General features: G+C 44.0%; 1 protein-coding gene across 11 annotated transcripts in view; it reads left to right on the forward strand.

Annotated features, from left to right (window-relative positions):
* Nucleotides 1-21,257, forward strand: part of FGGY (FGGY carbohydrate kinase domain containing) — a 146,236-nt gene that overhangs the window by 92,923 nt on the left and 32,056 nt on the right. For all 11 annotated transcript variants that reach the window (XR_011698629.1, XR_011698630.1, XR_011698631.1 and 8 more), the window contains 5 exons: nt 313-374; nt 5,528-5,675; nt 6,961-7,035; nt 10,029-10,149; nt 13,634-13,728. Coding sequence is in view for 8 of the 11 variants with exons in the window: in XM_071565052.1 (XP_071421153.1) it covers nt 313-374; nt 5,528-5,675; nt 6,961-7,035; nt 10,029-10,149; nt 13,634-13,728 (501 nt within the window). In the remaining 3 variants the exon portion in view is untranslated. The remainder of the gene's footprint in view (nt 1-312; nt 375-5,527; nt 5,676-6,960; nt 7,036-10,028; nt 10,150-13,633; nt 13,729-21,257) is intronic.

The following is a 21,257-nucleotide window of genomic DNA, read 5'->3' on the forward strand; positions in this document are numbered from 1 at the left end:
CAGTCCCTTTGCCAGATCATGGCACTCAGTGCCACGGCCAAGCTCAGGTTAAAAACCTCCAGGGATGGGGAATCCACCCCCTCTCTGGGCAGCCCATCCCAATCCCTGGTTTTGGTGCAGGGTTGGATGTTTTTTCTCGCTGTTAATGGATGTCAGTGGGAGTTTTGCCATTGGCTTCACTATGATTTAACACTTCAGGAGTAACTTAGAAGCTCTCTTGTCTTTTTGAAATTATGCCCCTGCCTTACCCTTTTCCAGGACTGAAGTTTGAAGATGGAACCATCCCCCAAATGTTGCTTTTCTCTTTTTCAGATCGATCACGTGGTCCGAGGCCACGTCGCCTTCCCAGAGTTACAGTCGAAAGCTGCAGCCAGGTCAGTGTCCCTCCTTCATTCCATCCCTGCCTCACCAGCTGATGGCACAGGGTGCTCCCAGCAGGGTCCTTACTCTGGAACAGGGCAGTTAACAGGCTGACAGTGGGCTGGAGGTATTGACAAAGACCTGCCAGGTGGTTGCTCAAAGATGAAAGCTTGAAACTCCCCTCCGATACCTTTGGCATAGCCAAGTGGGGTATTAACTTACTGCTTTCCAACTTCCTCTCCAGCCCAGGGTATCTCTTGATCCCTGTCTCTGTGCCCTGGGCTGACAATGTGTCTTAATGTGTAGGTGACACAATTAAGCTCCAAGGATGAGATATTGCTTAATTAGGAATCTAAAGGGAGGTGTGGCCACCCTATGGAAAACTCCTTCGTGGCAGCACAAGTAGAACAGAGAATCCCAGGATGGATTTGCACTCAAAACTCAAGATGCAGGAGTGGCTTGGAGGTAACTCCAGGATTCCTGGAGCAGGAGGTTGTGTGCAGTGTGGGATTTTACTCTGATCTGCTTTAGGAGGGGAGGAAGACAGACCAGAATTGTCTGTCAGGTCCGGCCTTGTCGAGCAGTTTTGGCTTGGATTCCTTTTGAGATGGTTCACATCACTCCCAGAGAGGTCTCAGCTGAACAGCTGGGCACACTGGATGTCAATTTGATTCTCTTTAGTGTCTTTTTCCCTCCTTGGATTTAGGAAGAAACCAGCAAACCTGACATTTTCTGTTCAGTTCATGCCTCTGCTCTAAAAGACCAGGGTCAGTCCTGATCCATGTATCAGATGTGCAGGTACAGGGCTGTTTTCAGTCCTCCTGGGAGGACAGAGCTACCTGGAGCCTCTGCATGACCCTCCATCCCTTGCAGGGCCCACTGTCTTACTTGTTTGTGAAGAACTTGACCAGGATTCCCAGAAATGCATTGGACTTCAATCAGTATGAAACAGGGTCATGCTTCCTAGAATTCTCTTTGTTGTTCTCTGAAAAAGGAAATCAGGAAATAAATGCATTTATGTATGTTTGGAATAAAGATTGATCTGGGGCTTTTCCAGGATTTTGGCTTCCAGGCCAGTTTTCCAGTGCCCCCATAAGAAGCACGAGCATGGGACAAACAGTTTAGTCTGTAATGCCAGGAGAAACCAGTTTTTTGTTGTTGGGAAAGTGGCTGTAGAGCAGCCTGCTTGTGTCTGCTGGGCTGATCCTGAGCTGAGTGACCACAGCTAATGCTGGAGTGCAAAACTTGGGAGTGTGCTGGGCTCAAGTCACTAAATACAGAATATTGGGAGTAGAACTCCATGTTATCTGAGGCTGTGATGTCATAACTTTGGATGGGAGTCTCCTGCAGTCAGTAAAACTGTAGAATAGCACTGATAACAAGAGTTGTAATATTTTATTAAAAGAGTGGTGGTATTGTATTAAGTTAATTTGCTCAATGATATTTTTCTAATGCTTTCTAGATATTACTCTACTAATGAAATGTTTGGATAGCTCTAAATTTAGTAAACAATTCACTTACTAATTTCTCCCTGCCCTTCTGAAATATTTGTTAAATTTAAAGAATTTAAATTGAACAAACAAAAATCGGGAACTTTGCAACGTGAACTGATTTTTTCTCCTTATTTTTTTGCTTCTGTTCACATGTAGAGCTCAAGCTTTGACCTTATCATAGACAGCAGTGTTTGCCTACATTAAGTCTTATACTTAATAATTGTGGAATCAGAGAATGGTTTGGGTTGGAAGAGACTTTAAAGCCCATCTCATTCCACCCCCTGCCATGGCAGGGACACCTTCCACTGTCCCAGGTTGCTCCAAGCCCTGTCCAACCTGGCCTTGGACACTTCAGGGATGGGGCAGCCACAGCTTCTCTGGGAAATCCATTCCAGCCTCTCCCCACCCTCACAGGGAAGAATTTCCTCCCCCTATCCCATCCAACCCTGCCCTGTGTCAGTGTGAAGCCATTCCCCTTGTCCTGTCACTCCAGGCCTTTGTGAATATTCTCCTTCCATCCTTCTTGTCTGCTCCCTTCAAACACAGTATCTTGTTTTGGAGGATTATTGGTGATGAATTATCTGCCTGGAAACCTCAGCAGACAGTGCAGAGAATCTGCCTTACTCTGTTTAGGATATTCTCTATGTGGGTGTAGGAATTTCAGCCACTGCAAATGGCCAGAGAAGGGAAACAAGATAAGAATTCCATGCTTGGGTGTGCAATTCCACATCACCTCTCCTGCCCACGGCTGGTGCAGTGCTGGGAGTTCAGCACATGCTTGTCTGGGTCATTAAAAAAGGAACATCTGAGGTCACAAATCCCTGCCTGGTGCCTTCTGCTGCCTCTCACCCACTCCTGCCTCCCAACCCTGCCCTCCCTTTCTCCTCCTGCTGCCAGTGAGCAGGTTTGGAATGGCGAGTGGAGCAGCTCAGACTCACAGAATCCCAGACTGTTCTGAGCTGGAAGGACCCACAAGGACCATCGAGTCCAACTCTCAAGTCAATGACCCACACAGAGGATTGAACCCATGACCTTGGCATTGTTACATCCAAGTTTGAACCAACTGAGCTCATCTCAGAAGTTTCTCCTTGCATCTCCTCCCGTGGCTTTGCCCACAGCAGAGCATTTTCCAGCTGCATTTATCACCCAGGCAGTAATTTTGGGAACTTGTAAGGGCGTGAGAGGCTCAGACAAGCAGCTCCTGCTGAGGACCAGCCTGTGCAACCCTCCCAGTGCTATTCCCACCTTCTCTTTCTCCTTCTTTTACTGGAAGTGGACTGAATTACATGAGGATTTTCTGGACAGCAAGTTTAGCATTTGATCAAACTGATTGGCACACTCTGCAAGCAACAAAACTTGGGTTTTTCCAGGCATTTCAGTGAGTTGCAGAAATTGCTGTGATGCATCACTTTGGCTCTTCAGCCTACACGTTGTGTGGGTCTGACATTGAACCATCACTGATGTGTTAAATCCAAGCAGGTTAGAGGAGGAAATGAAAATAAATGAAATAATGTGATCATGTATGGTCTAAAGTTTAAATAATTCTATTTCCTGGAGCGACCATTTGTAATATTTTAAGAGGAGAAAAGTGTCTGACTGGCAGCAAAGTGTGTGTGCCCCCAGCACTTGGTGAAGTGCAGTGTTTTAGGGCAGAATTCCCTTTCCTACACACCTCAGAGCCATGGAAAGAGATGTCTCCTAAAAATCAAGCTTTGTTGTTACACACACAGTACCCTCAGCCATTCTGGGGTCATTCAAGCAGAACAAAATAACCATGTTTGGCAGTTTTCTCTACTTCTAGTTGGTTTAGAGTCCTTTTTTTTTATTTAGAAATCTGGAATGTTTAGATTTTTCCCTGAAAGATCCCTGCTGGCATCTCCCAGCATTCCTGAGCAGGTTAAATACCAACCTCTTGATGCTTTCTGGAATTATGTCCCAAGTGTGAATATAACTCTGGGCACACTTGCATTGATTTCTTATTCCCCACTTTCAACACAGTTCCTTTTTTCAGAGCAATGGCCCTGCAGGTCAAATGCAGCTGCCACTGATGGATTCTCACAGAACTGAACAGAAAAAGCTCTGTAAGATAATGGTGTAATATCTGTACAACACAAAGATGGTACAAAGAGGAACTGGCAAGTGTTTGAGAGATTTTTCCAATCACTCAGCCCAAATGTAGTCCCTTGAGCTTTCATCTATATGAAGAAAAAACTAAAATTAAAAAATTGTGGGGAAAAAATAAAAGGGTAATTCCAAGGTTCTGTGGGTTTTAAGCATGTTTGGCTCAACTTCAGCCTCTTTCTGTTCAGTCCTTGTGTTCTGACAGAGCTGCACAAACGGCTGATCCTTGTGAGACAACCAAGCAGGACAGAGGTGGGTCTGGGGTTGAGGGAAGCTTTTCTTTTTTTGCTTCCCAACAGTCAAGCCATGATTTAGACTGGAAATAAAACAACTTTAACCTTAGCATGTCCTGCTCACAGTGCAATCTTTTGGGATGGAGGAAACAGGGCCACTTCTACAACAAGGGGGAAAAATGATTGTGACCTCAAAATTATCATAATTCAGGTCCAGGAAGACACATAAAGTAGGTTTTAAAGGATGCAAATAATGAAGTAAATTAGTTATTTTAATGCCTTCCAAGTGTAGTTCATTTTGAGTGATATCCTCTGATAGCATACACATGGTAAGGTATAATTGGAAAAACATGCAGTGAATGGTTGAATGCAAAGTATAAATATACAGCTGCTGGCAGGTCAGAAGTCAAACTAGTAAAGCATATGGTGAATTCCCTCAGGGATCTCATTAGTGCATGATTGAATATACATGTAGAGGCTAAATGAATATCACTGTTTGGCTCTGCACTGGATGAGACAATGACTAATCAATTGTAATTAGGGTTAGATGCTCTTATTGACCCACATGTCTAGAATTAAATGCCCCACTCGGAGATTTCCAAGGAGCTGAAAAATATCTATGGATTTGTTTGTGATGGGGTGAGTGTCTGAGAAAATATTCCAAGCGTAATTGCAACATTTTTTAAATGGAATGTCACCAGAGTCACTGCAAGCCAAGGCACTGAGAAATTCCCCATTAGTCCTGAGTCCAGGAGAAAAGCCTGTTGGATGCTGTGGAGTTGGGTGTAGCATCTGGACTTAAGTACAATCATTTTTAGGCACATGGTGGGCTCCTCCCTAAAATAGCAGCCACTCACTTTCTCTCCTCCACCCTTGCTGCTGCATTTTAATCATAACACACACTGAAATAATTATGATCTAAAATAGCAAAGCTCTCCATGCTATTGATTAATCAGAGAAATTTTTAAACATTTGCAAAGGAATTTGATTTTCATTTCTGTCTGGAATCTTCCCCACTCCTCCCTCTCCAGCTTTCCTTGCTCGGTTTGGGACAGGCATCAACAGCCCCCAAATATCCACCAGCTCTGGCTCCTCCAGGGACCTGCAGGAGTCCATGGACAAACTCAAGGTCACATCAGCTCCCCCCTCCTGTGGAATTCAGGAATTCAGGTGGTCTGTGGAGCAGATGGACACCCCTCAGTGCCGTGGGCTTGGGGGGTTTGCTGTTCTTTGGTGGGTTTGGGGCATTTGCTGGGAGTGCAAATGTCTGATGTTTGATGAATAACCTCCCCCCTCTGTCTCCAACTTGTTTTTCTGTAGTGCTCACAGTATATACACATACTTGAACAGTCACCTGGAGCTGATTAAGAAGTCCTTGCCTGTGGGTTTCCTCACTGTTGATTTACATGTTTGGCCAGATTTCCATGGTAACAGATCTCCCTTAACAGATCTGACACTAAAGGGCATGGTAAGAAACAGCCTCTCTTTGCAAAAAGGTCAATACAGGGTAAAAAAAAAAAGAAAAGAAAAGTAGTTTGGAAGGAGCTTTTCTTCAGTTTTGAGTGTACTCCTCCTTTACACTGTCCCATAGGATTTGGGTTTCTTGCTGCATTTTGAAGGGTGCTGATGTTTCTGTAGAAAACCAGAGGTCACTGAGCTATCACTACAGCCACATTTCTTTTCCAAAAATATGAGGAATGTTGTGTGTGTCCCAGGATCTTTCCTAGGAATGACATTTCATGGCTCTTGCTGCTGGTCCACCAAATTTTGTGTATTTGGTGCAATGAATTTCAACACAAGTTTGGGTAAACCTACCTGGGAAAGGCATGAAATATTCTGATCACAGGTTGCTTGATTTAAAGAGCTTTCCAGCCCATCTTTAAGTGTTTGGATGCTTCTCTTCACTGAGCTTGTTGTGGTGGATCATCTGGGACACAAGAGCAGAACTATGACAGAAGAACATCATAAGGGCATCATTTGGTGATATCAAAATACCTGGTGATTGATGCAAAAATGTCCTTCAAAGTGACATTTTGTCCTTGAAGTGACCATCACCAGCACCAAAACCTGCTGTGTCTGAGGCTGAGGTAGGAAAGAGTAAAAGCACTGCAGCATTTAAATCACAAATGAGGGAAACATTAAAAGAATAAAAAAGGCCTGTATATTTTTGGGTCTTAATAATACTTGCTTTATTTTATGAAAAAATTATATGCTGCAGCAGAATCAGAATTGCTCTATGCAAGTCCTGGTAATAACAACCCACTTTTTCTGTTCCAATTAAGGCTGTGCTGATATTAATCCAAAGTAACTACAGTGCAGTATTGATTTATGTCAGGGTAAAGGAGGCTAAGATAGAGTATTTAATTATTAATTGTGTTTCAGTGTTAGGGTGCTCAAATGGGAGGGGGAGAAATGCTTTTAAAAAGTTATTTTTATGTAATAGCATTTTCATATTATTGCATTAAATACATTCACGAGCAATATCTGAGTCATAACATAAAACTGTCAGAGTTAATCCATCTCTAATCCCATACAATGTGCTGTTTGTTCTTCATTTCTTTGCAAGGGCAGGAATAATTTGTGTGGTTCTTCCCCAGATCAGGAATAACATGTTTAACATGACATTATGTGTACAGCTCACAGGAGTAAGGCTTGGAATTAGCACTTGAAACTTGTTACAACAAGAAGCTGTAGAAAATAATAGAGTTTTATGTTGACTGGATTTGTCCATTTTCTTTTTGATCTTTGCACAGGTTGTTGGACTAACGTTGTCCCGGGGTCTGGATGAACTTGCCCTTATCTACCTGGCCACGATCCAAGCCATTGCTGTAAGGCTTTTTAAGTGCATAAAAGAAGGACTAAATTGTCATAAAAGAAGGGGGATCATTCCCTTCTGCTGACCAGGTTTCTAATAGTGCATGAATTCCCTTAATGGACTTGTTAAAGGAGCAGGATGTTGTGTGTCCGTGTTGGTGGCTGCTCCCAACTGCAGGGCAATCAACAGACGGAAAATCTTCCCATCAAAAGGCTTTTCCTCATGGCAGTTCTGTCCATGGAGCCTTTTCCTCTGGTGCAGGTGTGAGGGAGGAGAATGGGAGTCCATGGGGCAGAGTTCCATCCTGGGCTGCCTGCAGGGAGGTGAGACAGGGGAAAAGCTTTGGCAGAGGACCCTGTGCTGCCCCAAAGTCTTAGGTTGTTCCCAATCCATGGCTTTCCCAAGCTTGCCCAGTGGGTGGGGCAGAACTCTGCACCCCAGTGAGCTCTGGGGGTCGGTTCCCAGCTCCCAGACCCAAGAGAGCAGCTGTCCCCTCGGTGTCCCCATTCCCTGGTTCCTGTGGCACTCCCAGCCCATGTCCAGGTGGATGTACGAGCAGGGAGGGAGGCCCCGGAATGTTCCCGATGTTTGGCAGCTCACACATGGGGAATTTGATTGGAATACTCCTCTTTCTGCCCTAATTTTCTCTGGAACCCAGGATTTCCAGTTCATGAGAAGTTGTTTGGAAAGGCTGGCACAGGGTGTTTTCCACAGGGCCCTTCGGTGACCAAAATCCTTTGACAGCCTTTCTGTGATTTTTTTTTTAAATTTCTCTCTTTTTTAAAGTTTTTGCAAAACATTAACAGGTTGATGAACTGGAGAGTTTTCCTGACAAAATGCTGTTCAGTTGGAAAACTTCCAAACTCCTCTCCTGGTTAAACAACAACTTCTCTGGGCTGGGTCAGCCATCTGGGATGGAGAGGGTGGGAGGCTGCTGGGAATTCACTGGGAATTGTCCATCTCTTGTGTTAACCCTCCCTCTTCTGCAAATAACAGGAATTTAACCCTGGCCTGGAATTCACTGTTGGGAGTTCTGAGCCTTTCTGTGATGAAAGTAGCTCAGTTATACCTGATGCTTCAGGATAATCCCAGCATTGAAACAGGAATGTCTGGGAGAGGTTGGACAATGCCAGGGACTGACAGTGCCCCTGGAAGGAACGTCCCAGTCTGGGCCAGGTGCTCCCTGATTATGTGCTGCCAACCAAGTGGAAACCTTCTCTGCTGGAAATCCTGGGAAAGTCACCTATTATCTCATTGTCTGACACAACTCAGATTTTATTGCAAAACACAAATACTGTGTTGGGCACTCACTTCAGCAGCTCAGTATCTTTTTTTTTGGTACCTGATTGGGCTGATTTAATATAAAAAGGCTGTCCTGAAGTTTCCTTTTCCTTGTAAGTCCGAGGAAATTCATTTTTCCTGAAGCTCTGTTGAAACAGTAACTAAAAAGTAGGCAGAGAACGTTGATTTGGACTCGATATATTTACTAATTGCCAATGTGACACTTGGGAAATTTAATTTTCCTCCCTTGCTCCATCACTCCCAATTTCAGCTTCGCTTTCATTGAAGGAAACACTTGTAGTAATCCTGCACCATTAACTGCCTTCAATGGGTGCAAGATAAACTGGAAGCAAAACTCTTGTACAAAGTGTAGGCCTGCCCTCAGAATGTTAATCTCTAGTTTTCCTTTCAGCTTTATTCCTTTTATACAAAATTTGCATTTGAAGCCCCTCAATTTGCATTTCCCCCAATCCAGGATTAAATTAGTTACCTCCTCCCCCCCCAGTGAAATAAGTCTGGCTTTAATTTAAATTGCTGTGTGAATACAATTTTCCAGGCAGGTAAACACAAAATCATTTTCACAGCGTGTTCTTTCTCAGGGTCTTTGACGTGTGGATGTTGTGAGAGAAGTTGGTAATAAATTTGAATTTCAGAAGGAGTGAAAGGGAATCTCCTTTAACTATTCAGCTCCAAACGTGATGCCACAGCTGAGAACACGATCGGGGCCGTGATTGTGGCCCGTTCGGAGCAGACAGGCTCCTCTCAGAGCAGTTTATTTTTCCATAATTAAAATTGTGGATTTGGAAATTAGCCCTCTGTGTCAGTAGGATTTAGTCAGCCAGTCTTGTGGCTGCTCCAGTTCCTCTCAACTACTTGCCTAAAAATCAGAAATATATTTGAAGGTCTGTCCAGAGTAGAGCTGGTCATTCATTGTGGACATCTCCATGTGGTGGAGCTCTGCCTGTTCAGTTTTCAGTAGCTTTTATTTGAAGATGAATTTATTGCATCTTAATGAACTTGCAGAGTGGCATAAAGAAAACTCAAACATTAGTTTGTGAAAAAAAAAACTCTGCCCAGCTTGTGCTTTGTGAGGAATCCACCTACAAAGAGCAGCTTGGGCAACACTTTGCCTTGGATGTGACATTTTGTCGCTTCAAACTTGACTTCCAAGGTATTCTAAGGAACTGGGAGTTATTTTTGGCCAAATAGTTTGTCAGAGAAATGGAAAAAGGGAAATAGGGAGAAGGTTGTCTCCATGAGGAGCTGGAGGCAAGCAAAGCAAACAAAAAGAAAAAAAAATTTTTTTTTAAATGGCAAAGCATTTGCTTTGGTTGTTCTGAGTGTCTAAGAATGGAGATTTTAAGTGAAAAGTTAAAAATATGCCTCCATTTGAGATGTTTCAATTAATCCAGGCATGAAACAGAACGTTTTATTTTGTGTAGAGCAAAGGCCAAGAGAAATAGTTAAGCCAATACAAAATTCTTCAGGTTTTCCTTTTTGCTGAAAAGACAGAAAACATAGTATTTTTATTTGCTGTTCTTTTTCTGTTCTGTTCTGCTATTTGGCTCAAGAGTTGGAACCTCTTCACTGAGAGGGATTTTCAGGTGCTGTTACACCAAATAAACCCAAGTGTTGGTGGGGATGCCTTTGCCGTGGGGGTGCAGTTCTGTTCCTGTGGCTGCTCCCCTGGGCTCACCTGGCCTGTTTTTCCCTCCCTTTGTGAAGCTGGGAACGAGGCACATTCTGGAGAGCATGGAGGCTGCAGGACATGCCATCAGCACACTGTTCCTGTGCGGGGGGCTGAGCAAGAACCCGCTCTTCGTGCAGATGCACGCGGACATCACTGGTGAGTGGGCAGGGCAGGGCTGGGAACGGCTTTATTTGAGGTGTTCAAGTACTTCTTCTGTGGAAAAATAAAAGACTTCCTTTATACAGAGCTGTATTTGGCCAAAAGGCATGTAATGAAATGTTACTTTATGAGCTCCATCCTATTTGACTTGTGACGCTTCCTGCTCTTGCTGGGCGTTGTGTCCATTAAAGGGGACAATTCTTTCCTGAATTGCTTCCTTCTCTGTACCCCTGGTAGGGTTTAGGGGACAGTTTCTGGACCTTTTCTCCTGAATGGTGTTGCACTTAGAATCAGAGAACCATAGAATGGATTGGGTTGGAAAAGACCTCCGAGATCATCAAGTCCAACCCTTGATCCAACCCCACTGTGATCACCAGCCCAGGGCACTGAGTGCCCTGGGCTGGTGATCACAGTGGGGTTGGATCAAGAAGTGGTGGATTCTCCCTCAGTGCCACATCCATAGAATCACAGAATGGATTGGATTGGAAAAGATCTCTGAGATCATCAAGTCCAACCCTTGGTCCAACTCCAGTCCCTTTACCAGATCATGGCACTCAGTGCCATGGCCAAGCTCAGGTTAAAAACCTCCAGGGATGGGGAATCCACCCCCTCTCTGGGCAGCCCATTCCAATCCCTGAGCACTCTCTCTGCAAAGAATTTTTCTCATCTCCAACTTCAATTTCCCCTGGCAGAGCTTGAGCCCATCGTGCCCCCTTGTCCTATTGCTGAGTGCCTGAGGGACAATTCCTTCCCGAATTTCTTCCTTCTCTGTTCCCCTGACAGGGTTTAGGGGACAGTTTCTGGACCTGGGCTCCTTCAGGGTGTTGCACTTGGTTTTGTAGAATTCCTAGTGGATGGAAGAAAGGCCCTGGATCTGTTTCCCTGCAATCTCAGGCCCATGTGGTGTTTTTGGTCTCCCTTCAGCCTGTGTGTGTTGGACATCTCAGCACACCTGCGAGTCAGTTGAATAGACCTTAAAAAATGTGGAAAAAATAACAAAATTTAGTGCAGAGGACTTCAGAGGAACATAGAATGATGTGTGTTTTGGGTATATTTCAAATTAAGACCAGTTGAGTTGTCATGAATTAAGTTTAAGGCTCAAATTTGGGGCATTTGGTCTGGAGATGTGACTTGCCCTGACATCAACCCACACTTTGTAGCCTCAGTGCAGGGAGGGAGATGAGAACGTGCTTGATGCCCTCACCTGAGAGGCAAAGAGAGAAGCAAAAAGATCTGAAAATTCACTACATACATTGTGGGCAAAGTGAAAAAATGATGTTGTCAAGCCTGTGCCTTTCCTGGTAGGAGCCAAATGTTTTAGGTGGATTTCAGCTGCGTGGGGAGTTGGCTGCTGGTTTGTGTAAGAGAAAAGACGTGTGAAAAGGTATTCTGATTAAAACCTAATCACAAGTTCTTTGACTGTAACTAATGGCCAAGTACAATTCAGCACAAAAAGGCCTTTTTGCAGCCTGGAGTTCTCCCCCATTTGTAAAATCAGTGAGTGACAAGGGATGTCAGAGTTCATCTGACTGAAATGCTCGTGGTTATGTTGAACTCATTAGAGCCTATCAGATAAAATAACTGACATTCCAGGATCAATCCCCCATTCTTTCCTGAAAAGAAAAAAATCTGAATATATTATTGTGAGCTGCAAATGCCCATGACTCAGCCATGCAGACATCCAATAGATAATTCCACAGGCCACTTAAAAAGTATCTTGATCTTTTTGTTTGCCTGGTAAGAATTCCGTATTCATTGTGATGATGCAGGAAAGGGGCAGGGAATTTTTGAGCACGCTGAAAATTGCTCACTGACACCTGGCAAGGAGCCCTGAAGCTTTGAGCTTGAGGCTTAGATTTGCTGTTCCAAGCTGACCCAAGGGCTGAGCTGGGATCCAGCTGAGCTGGAGGAATGCTCAGGTGACAGGGCACAGTTGGCATCACGTTAGTTGGCACTCAGCAATAGGACAAGGGGGCACGATGGGCTCAAGCTCTGCCAGGGGAAAATGAAGTTGGAGATCAGAAAAAGATTCTGTGCAGAGAGAGTGCTCAGGCATTGGAATGGGCTGCCCAGAGAGGGGGTGGATTCCCCATCCCTGGAGGTTTTTCAGCTGAACTTGGCCGTGGCACTGAGTGCCATGATCTGGTAAAGGGACTGGAGTTGGACCAAGGGTTGGACTCGATGATCTTGGAGGTTTTTTCCAACCCAATCCATTCTGTGATTCTATGGATGTGGCACTGAGTGAGAATCCACCACTTCTTGATCCAACCCCACTGTGATCACCAGCCCAGGGCACTGAGTGTCCTGGGCTGGTGATCACAGTGGGGTTGGATCAAGGGTTGGACTTGATGATCTCGGAAGTCGTTTCCAACCCAATCCATTCTACGATTCTATGATTTAATAATTGCTCCTTAAAGCAATAAATTTATTTCTTAGTTTGCAAGGTGTGTATCTGCCTTTCCCTCTGTAGGAGTTGTCCATGACTAACTTTTGGTCTTCCTCCAAATTTCAGCTCCCTCTAACCCTACAGCTGCCTCTCAGGAGCAGCATTTTTGGGGCATAATATCCTGGAGACTGTTCTCAGGACTCCCTCCTCCCATCCCTGTGTTTGCATCAGTGTTCACTCAGTGCCATTATCTCACTAATGGAAATTTAGGCTGTAGGAATATTAAATTTTTCTCCCCAGTGAGGATAAGCATCTGAGATGCAACTAGAAAAGTCTGCTCATGGTTTAAATTTTTCAGAATTGAGAAAGCAGGCTGGGTTGTGTTTGTTTATTAGTATTTTTTTTTTTATTTTTGCACTAGTGAGACAGGTCTCAGACACTCACCCTTTGTGTGACCCAAAGGGAAAATATGTTCATGATAGTACCCATGAGTGATGAAACAATACTTTTTAATTCTACTTCAGAATGTATATTGTTTGTTTGTTTTCCCAGTGTTTTAATTTTGTTTTGGAGTATCTTGCACAATTTGGAAGGCAAGATTTCCCTTATTATTTCATACATAGCTTGAGAAAGTTTGCTACTCATATTTTCATGTCTTCCAGCAAAACCAGCCTGCCTTTGTCGGCTGTGAACTTAAAACCAAACACAAACAGCCTTTTCTTTGTTGCAAAAGAAACAAAAAAGGACAACGCCCTGTTTTCCCCTCCAGGTCAACTTTTAATGGGCACGTGGGTTTGGAGGGTGTGGGTAACAGGTTTATACCAAACCTTCTGAGATAAATGCCCAGTGTCAAAGGTCTGGGGGGTTTTGTGTGCTTTATGTTGTGCATTAATATTTGCTGAAATTGTTTTATTTAAATCTTGCCTTTTCCCTGGAGCCTGGAACTACAGGGCAGTGATTTACATGAACCTGCAGCAGGACATGGCTCTGGATGGAGTTGTGAATAATGGCTTTCAAGTCCTTTTTGATTTGTTTTTTAATTATTTATGGTGCTGCTGGTGCTATGCTATCCCTAACAGATCCTTTGCTGTGCAGGGAAGCCTGTGGTGCTGTCCAAGGAGGTGGAGTCTGTTCTGGTGGGTGCTGCTATTCTTGGAGCTTGTGCTTCGGGGGATTTTGCATCTATACAGGTATGAGATACCTGATGTTATTTCTTTTTTTTTTTAATTTTAATGTGTTTTACACCTTGACTTCTGGCACCACACACAGGCTTTAATCCAAGTGGAAAAGTTTGTACCTTCAGCATGGCTGGCCAAGAGCCAGCTCTGCCTTCTCTCTGTTGAACTCCACATTTAGGTGTAGTGAGGATCCATTTGTCCTTTCACTGTGGGAACATGCCTGGAAACTGCTGTCTGTGAGGTGAGGCCATGGAATTTTACACACAAAGAAGGGAATTTGGCAGGGCTCTGATCCTGCAGGAAGGTCAGGCTTTCCTCTCAGTTATATTTGTCCCACTTTCATAGAATCATAGAATGGACTGGGTTGGAAAAGACCTCCGAGATCATCAAGTCCAACACGAGATCATCAAGACCTCCGAGATCATCAAGTCCAACCCTTGATCCAACCCCACTGTGATCACCAGCCCAGGGCACTCTGTGCCCTGGGCTGGTGATCACAGTGGGGTTGGATCAAGAAGTGATGGATTCTCACTCAGTGCCACATCCATAGAATCACAAAATGGATTGAGTTGGAAAAGACCTCTGAGATCATCAAGTCCAACCCTTGGTCCAACTCCAGTCCCTTTACCAGATCATGGCACTCAGTGCCACGGCCAAGCTCAGGTTAAAAACCTCCAGGGATGGGGAATCCACCCCCTCTCTGGGCAGCCCATTCCAATCCCTGAGCACTCTCTCTGCAAAGAATTTTTTGTGATCTCCAACTTCAATTTCCCCTGGCAGAGCTTGAGCCTGTGCCCCCTTGTCCTATTGCTGAGTGCCTGGGAGAAGAGACCAACCCCCACCTGGCCAGAACTTCCCTTCAGGTAGTTCTGGACAGTGATAAGGGATTCCCTCCCATTGAGGAACATTAATCATAAGCACCACACCACCATTTATACAGCAAAAATAACACACCTCTAATTCTTGTCTTGCCCCCAGTGAATGCAGAGTTAATAATGAGGATGCAACTTCATGTTTATTCCTATTATTTCAATCCACTAATAGTGCAGAAGTAGCAGAAAGGCTTTAATTCCATTGGATCAGCCAAAGCATGACTGAGCTGCATTTACACAAACAACAGGAGTTTACACAAACCTGAGGAAGGGTCTGAATGCCTCAACTCACTCCAGTTTTCCCACCTGGAAATCCCAGCAGTGTGAGACATCTCTCCTCATGCTGCCCACGGGCACCAACCACCACCCTGCATTCAGCTGGACAGACTCATTTCTCAGGATGGGCCCTAATGCATTTTATACATTTTTCTTTATAACATCAGGCACAGACACTTGTAGATGAAATTTTGCACAAAAGCTTATCTGGATCTATTTGCTGAATAGCAAGTTCAGCTTCTTGACCTTGTTAAATTGATGCAGTTCCACTGGAATCAATAAACAGCTCACCATAAGCTGAGGAGCTGGGCTGTGCTTGGCATTTCTCCAAGTGGGAATATTCTACAGTGCTGTGTAGCTCAGCAGGAAGGGCAGTTTCCTTTCATAAGGATTTTTCCATTAAAATGAATCCCATTGCAAAAAATATATAGTTATATATATATATTTATGTATGTATGTAATAGTTCTGGTGCTTGTAAGGAGAACTTGTTTTAATAACTGTAATTTCAGTAGCAACTTTTGGTGACAGAATTTCCTCTTTATTTCTTACTCTTCAGTTAATCTTCCACCTTCAAGTACATATTTCATTCCAAGTCTGTGATGTTTTCCACTACTCTGCAGTAACTGAACATCCCCAAACTAATTTTATTAAGCCTGGTTTTATCAACATTAGAAAAATCTAATGCTGTGAAGTTTTCTGTGATGTGTTCTTATATAATTTTGATGTATTCACTTTTGGTTTTTAACCTTGTCCTTATATACAGAAATATTTCAGAAGCATATCCAGTGATGTCAGAACAGATACATATATTTTATCCATGTATTTAGATATGTCAGTGTTCATAACACCCCTTCAGATGTCTTTTGCAGTGAAACTTTGAACCAGCCATATCCCAGATATTTAATTGCAATATGTTAGATTATGTAAACATATTTTTAAAAGAATTTCGCCACATGGGATCAAGGAATGAGAAACTGAATAAGTTTATTTTGGGGACAGGGAGGTGTAAATGCATATCTGGCACTGCAGTTCAGTAACATCTCTTACATTTATTTTTGTAACACATGTTCCAAACCAGCCCTCTCTTGGAGGTGCTGCTGCAAACATTCAGCATCACTGCAGACTTTGCAAATGATAGAGGTTATTACCTCTCCTCTAATAGATGGTTTGTGCTTAATTACTGTGCTTTCCAGAGCTCTTTGTTTGCTCAGTCTAATGGTAAAGGAGAAAATTGTGGTTTTTTTACAATAACCTCCCTCTTTATGGTTTTTTTGGAGGGTTTTTTTTGCTGTAGCTTTCCCAGTCACTGGTCACATTTCTCAGAATGATTTCTGGACATTTCCACTCAGTGTCAAAATCAAAATGCTGCAAAGCTGTCTGGGTTTTATGGGCTGGCTCTTCTCCATTTTCTACATCTCAAACCTTTTTAGGACAGCTTGGAAGTAGCACCCAAAGCCAGGACCCCTCAAAATCCTTCTGATCCCTTAGTCCTGCTCTACCCCAGGCCTGGCTGCTGAGCCAGCAGTGGGACCCACTGGGATGGGGCTGAAAATGCACCTTGAGCTCCCCTGCTCGTGCCCTGCAGGGGCAGAAAAGAGCTTTTCTGATACCCCTAAATAAGTTTATTCTCACAAAGAAACAAGCACTGACCTCCCTCCTGTCTTTTCCCTTTCCACACCACAGCAGCAACTCTTTGCTGTTTGGCTGTTTTGTTCTAATTCTTGATTTTCATCTCTTTGATTTGGGTAAAGGTTCTCCTGCTTTCTACTTTCCACATCTGTATTAGCCCCAACGTTCCCAGGATGCTGAGCCTTTACAAAGAAGCCTTGGAAATGAAGGGCAGTGCAGAATTTGTGGCCATTCAGGTTAATTTGCAAGCTCCTAGTGTGGATTTAAAAGTTCAAGCCCCTCAAAGCTGCAATTTCATCTTTAGGTAATTCTATCAAGGGAAGATTTATAACCTCCATCTCTCAGGCCTGGACACCACATGTTGTTGCTTCAAAGAATGTTGATTTCCCTGTTTTCCTCTTCATTTACTCTCCCTGCATTTTTCTGCTCTGTGGTAAAACAATTGGTCCATCCAAAAAGGGAGAAAGAACACGCAGTGTGGTGAGTCCTTCCCCGTTTCATCTCTTGCTTGTTTAGTTTCTACAAACTCCAGAAAGGGAAGAAAATCCTTCTTGGTTTCATCTTTTAATTTGTCCCTGCAGATGCTCCAGCCTTTTCTGGGAGTGGTTTTGTGGTGCCTGGGAGCTCTAACCCAGCCAGTGCTGTGTAAAACCCTGGAACAGGAAGATTTTAGAAATCCAGACTGTATTTTTGAGGGGAGGGGTTTGGATTTTTGAAATATGTGCAGCACTGAATGAAATAACCCTCCCATTGCTGGCTTAGATGGGTCAATTTATTGGTTCTGGCCATTCCTTTCACCCTGGTTTTCTGGGGGATTGTTTCTATAGTAAAAATATAGTTTCCTGTTTAGCAAGCCAGCAATCCCTTCTCAGTGAAAATTCAATAAATAAATGTCAGGGTTTCCAGTATATCCTTGTTGCTCTGCCTCACTCATATGGAACTGAAAATGGGAAGAAGGTGCTGTTTGGTTTGGCAGTTATCCAGCTCTTTTTTCTCTGAATATCCCACTCTTTGGGACAAAGCTGTACACCAGGGAATGGGATTATTGCCTTATAAAATCCTGCAGCCCACTGACTATTCTTTAATTGCATATTAAGGCAATTAATAAAATTACCTGTATGAAACCAGATTTATTTTGGATATTCTGCATTCCCGTGGGACATTGTTACTGGCAGAGAAAAAAATTCTCATTTTTTGGAATGCATTTCGTTGGTACCTCTCTGTGATGAGCTTTCTGCAGTCATTTTTGGTGTCAAACATTGAGTTAGAAATTAAAATCTACAAGATGTTTCAGGTGTAAATTGACTTTTAAGGGAGGAGCAGCCTTTGCTTTGTTAGTTGTGACTGCTGTTCAAGGACAGGGAAAAGCTTTTACATTGTTTTTATAAATCAGATTGGAGGTGTATAAAATGAGCTGGATCCTACAGAAAGAGCTGTTAGGTCATTATCTAATGGGGATTGCCTGAATTATTTGGCAGCTGAGCAGGTGAAATACCCCTTGGGAACAATCTGGGAGCAGCCCTGGGAGCTGTCGGGGTCACCTGGCTCAGGTGTCCTTAACTCTGGACTGTGTTGCAGGTGGGGCTTGAAATTATGATGTTGCAGGAGAAATGATTCATTTCAACTCTGCTGAAGGAGCTCAGCAGAGTTTTGTTTGTGCCCTGCTGGGTATTGTTTGGTTTAATGGACATCTCTCAGGGGGTTGTTGGGTGGTAGAGCAGAAAATCAAGTACCAGCCTCACAGATAACACCAGGTTCCTACAGATCAGCCAGAAGAAGGTGTGATACCCAACGTGTGTGCCTTTTAACAAATAAAGTGTTCCAGACTGTACAAGGTTGCTCAGTACAGCATTTAGTCCCCAGCCTTGGGAATGGCCCAGCTGGCCCTGGGAACAGCAGCATTTCCTAAGGACACCCATAAATAGTCCTGGGCCATATTCACCCCTTCTGCTGACAGAGCTGGAGGGGATTGGGCCATTCCCTTTTCTGGATCAGGCAGTTTCTGGCATAATTTTGTTCCTTTTATTTCCATGGATGTGCTTCAGTGGATGACCTGATCCTCTGTTCCTCTTCCAAAGCATTACCTGTCAGCTCATGGATTGAAATTAATACCAGCTCCTGTTGATTTCCATATTTTCCAAAGGAAGAACCGAGTAGAACATCAGGGAGGGGACAGGTTTTTTCCTTAGAAATGGTAATAACTTGGGAAACCAAAGGAGGAATAAAATGACTTCTCCCTGTTGAGTTAGGGAATGTTGCCTTCCCTCATCTCATTAAAAATTTAAAGCACTCTTGTTTTTGAGCAGGGTGAATTAGTAATTAAGTGCTATAATCAACTTGTGTAAACATAATATCGAAGGAGAACAGCAAATTAATCATTTTGTTGGCTTGCCTTCCCCAATTAATGCACCTTTTAGTAAAGGCCTTCCTGCCCGGTTGGGATGGGGTTTTTCTCCTCTTCCCTTAATCAGGAGCTGTGGAAAGGCAGAGGAAGAAGGTGGCTGTTCTTTCTCACTGGGGTGAGCACGAGGTGCTGTGTGACCTTCCCTTGCTTTTCTTCCAAACCTCCAAACTGGGGCATGTAGAGTTTGAGCCCAAGGTTTAGCATAGGCAAAAGTAGAGAGTTTTTTGGGGGAAAAAAACCCCAAACAAACAAAAAAAAAAAACCAGAAAAGAACCACCCAAAACCTCTTGCTTTCCTAAGCAGTGTGTTGTCTGGTATGGCCTTTTCTCCTAAGTGATTTTGAGAACCAAACTGTTTTCCATGTGAGATGTTGGATGGCTGTGGAGAGCATTTACAGCTCACCAGGCCTGACTCAAGGCTCTGACTCGGCAGTTGTAGATCTCCATCCCTTTCCCTCCTTCCTTGGTGTTTGGACACTGAAATATGTCTTTCCCTAATTGAAAGTGGTTTCTTGCCTTGTGTAATAAAGTTAGATTCAGCATGGCATGCATGAAACCACCAAGATACTGGCAATGCCTCTGGCTTTTGTATAGAGTCAGCTGCCTTCTTACCAGAAATCTTTAGAGAAATATAGATGAGAGAGAAAAATGAAAAGGCAGTGATTGGATGGCCACTGTCCAGTTCCTTGTGGCCTAGTGTTTATGGTACAAAGAGTGCCTTTTTAGTTAGCATATTTTGGCCTTACTGTCAGAAGTCTTTGCAGTGAGGGTAAAAAGCAGATGAATCACAACTACTCTTTTGCCCTAAGGATGATCCTGCTGTATTAAAGCTGAGAAACATAAATGCTGGTTTGTCTCTGCCAAGCACAGAATGAGCTTTCAATCAGTTGCAGAGTGATTTTTTATTTTTTCACTTTCCAAGCCACAAGAAATGTATAGAAACCTTTCTACTTTCTTTCAGCTGACTGCAGTGGCCAGTGCTTCCCTGAGCCTGGAGATCCTCTCTGGGTGGAGTTCAGTCTCACACAGAGGCCCCACCGATTGGAGTCACAGCCGAGATGTGGCTGTAGCTGATCACACACAAAAGTGCTTAGAAAAGTACCCTCTGCCTTGTTGCTGTTTACTGACATGTGATACTGGTTGACATCTGTTGCCCTTCTCATCTGAGGTCTGTTTGCTTTGCTAACTTTAACATTTCCACATTGCTGTGCTGCTGAAGTGCAGATACACAAATCTCCTTGCAGTCCCCAAGGTCCTTTCATGAGAAGCAGAGCTGCCATCATTTGATATCATCCTGCTGGCTGCCTTTCGTGCTGGAGTGCAGAGAAATAATTCTGTTGCTGTGAAATGTGGAGTGCAATGTCTGGTGCTGTCTGTTGTCAGGCATTTGATGTATTACCAGCCCAGAACACGCTCACAGCAGCGTTTAGTTCATTGTCACAGCACGTGATTTGTGGTCGCTTTTACATCACTTGAAGTTATTACAGGTAAAAACTTGTCTGAGAAAATGTCAAAGTTTGTCAGAGCGGGTCACGCAGCTACTGAAGTGACAGATGATCTTAGTGCATCCTCCTAATGCAGGATTCTGAGTTCCTGTGAGTCAGCATTGCTGCAGGATTCCACAGGAGTGACCCCAGTTACTGCAGAGCCGCTCCAGCACTCAGGTCCCTCCCTGCCTTTGGGCAGGAGCTCAGCTGAAGGTAAGCAGGGAAACACTGCCCTGGATCGGAGCCCAGACAGGAATCTGACACAGGTCTCTGGGAGATGACACATCCTGAGGTGATAAAGGCAATTAGAGCTCTGGCAATTGGTTTGTGTTGTTACACCTTCAGGGACAAGTTGTGGCTGCCACAGGTGGTGGGGACAAAGGTGGTGTCTTCTGTTAAGTGCTGTCCTTATGTGGAAAATGACCCTGCTGCGTTTTAGGTGCCATCCAGCACACCAATGTGCAGGTTTGGGATTTCTCAGGAACTCTTTAATGACAAGGGGGGGCATCTGCAGTGGGTCAGAGCAATGTGTGGGCTGTCACAGAACTGCCCCTTTACCCTGGCTGAGCATTTGTTCCAGTATTGGAGGCAACACCCTCAGAACTGCAGTGCTTAGAGATGTGGCCCTGTTATTTTCTGAAAGATGGTGGTCTGATGAAATCTCCCACTAATGAAATCAAACACGGCCTGTCACTTGGGCACTGGCAGGAGGAGGCAGGGCACGCTGTGTCAGGACATCACTGGGACTTATCTGGTTATTAATTCTGGCTGAGAGTGGTGGCAAAGATTTTACTGCCTATTTTCCACATTAAGAGGATGGACTGAAAGGTGATGAAGACCTCTCAGAGGAAAGCAAGAGGAAAGGAATCTATT

The sequence above is a fragment of the Pithys albifrons genome, chromosome 10 (assembly GCF_047495875.1).
Source record: "Pithys albifrons albifrons isolate INPA30051 chromosome 10, PitAlb_v1, whole genome shotgun sequence".
NCBI classification, from domain to species: Eukaryota; Metazoa; Chordata; class Aves; order Passeriformes; family Thamnophilidae; genus Pithys; species Pithys albifrons.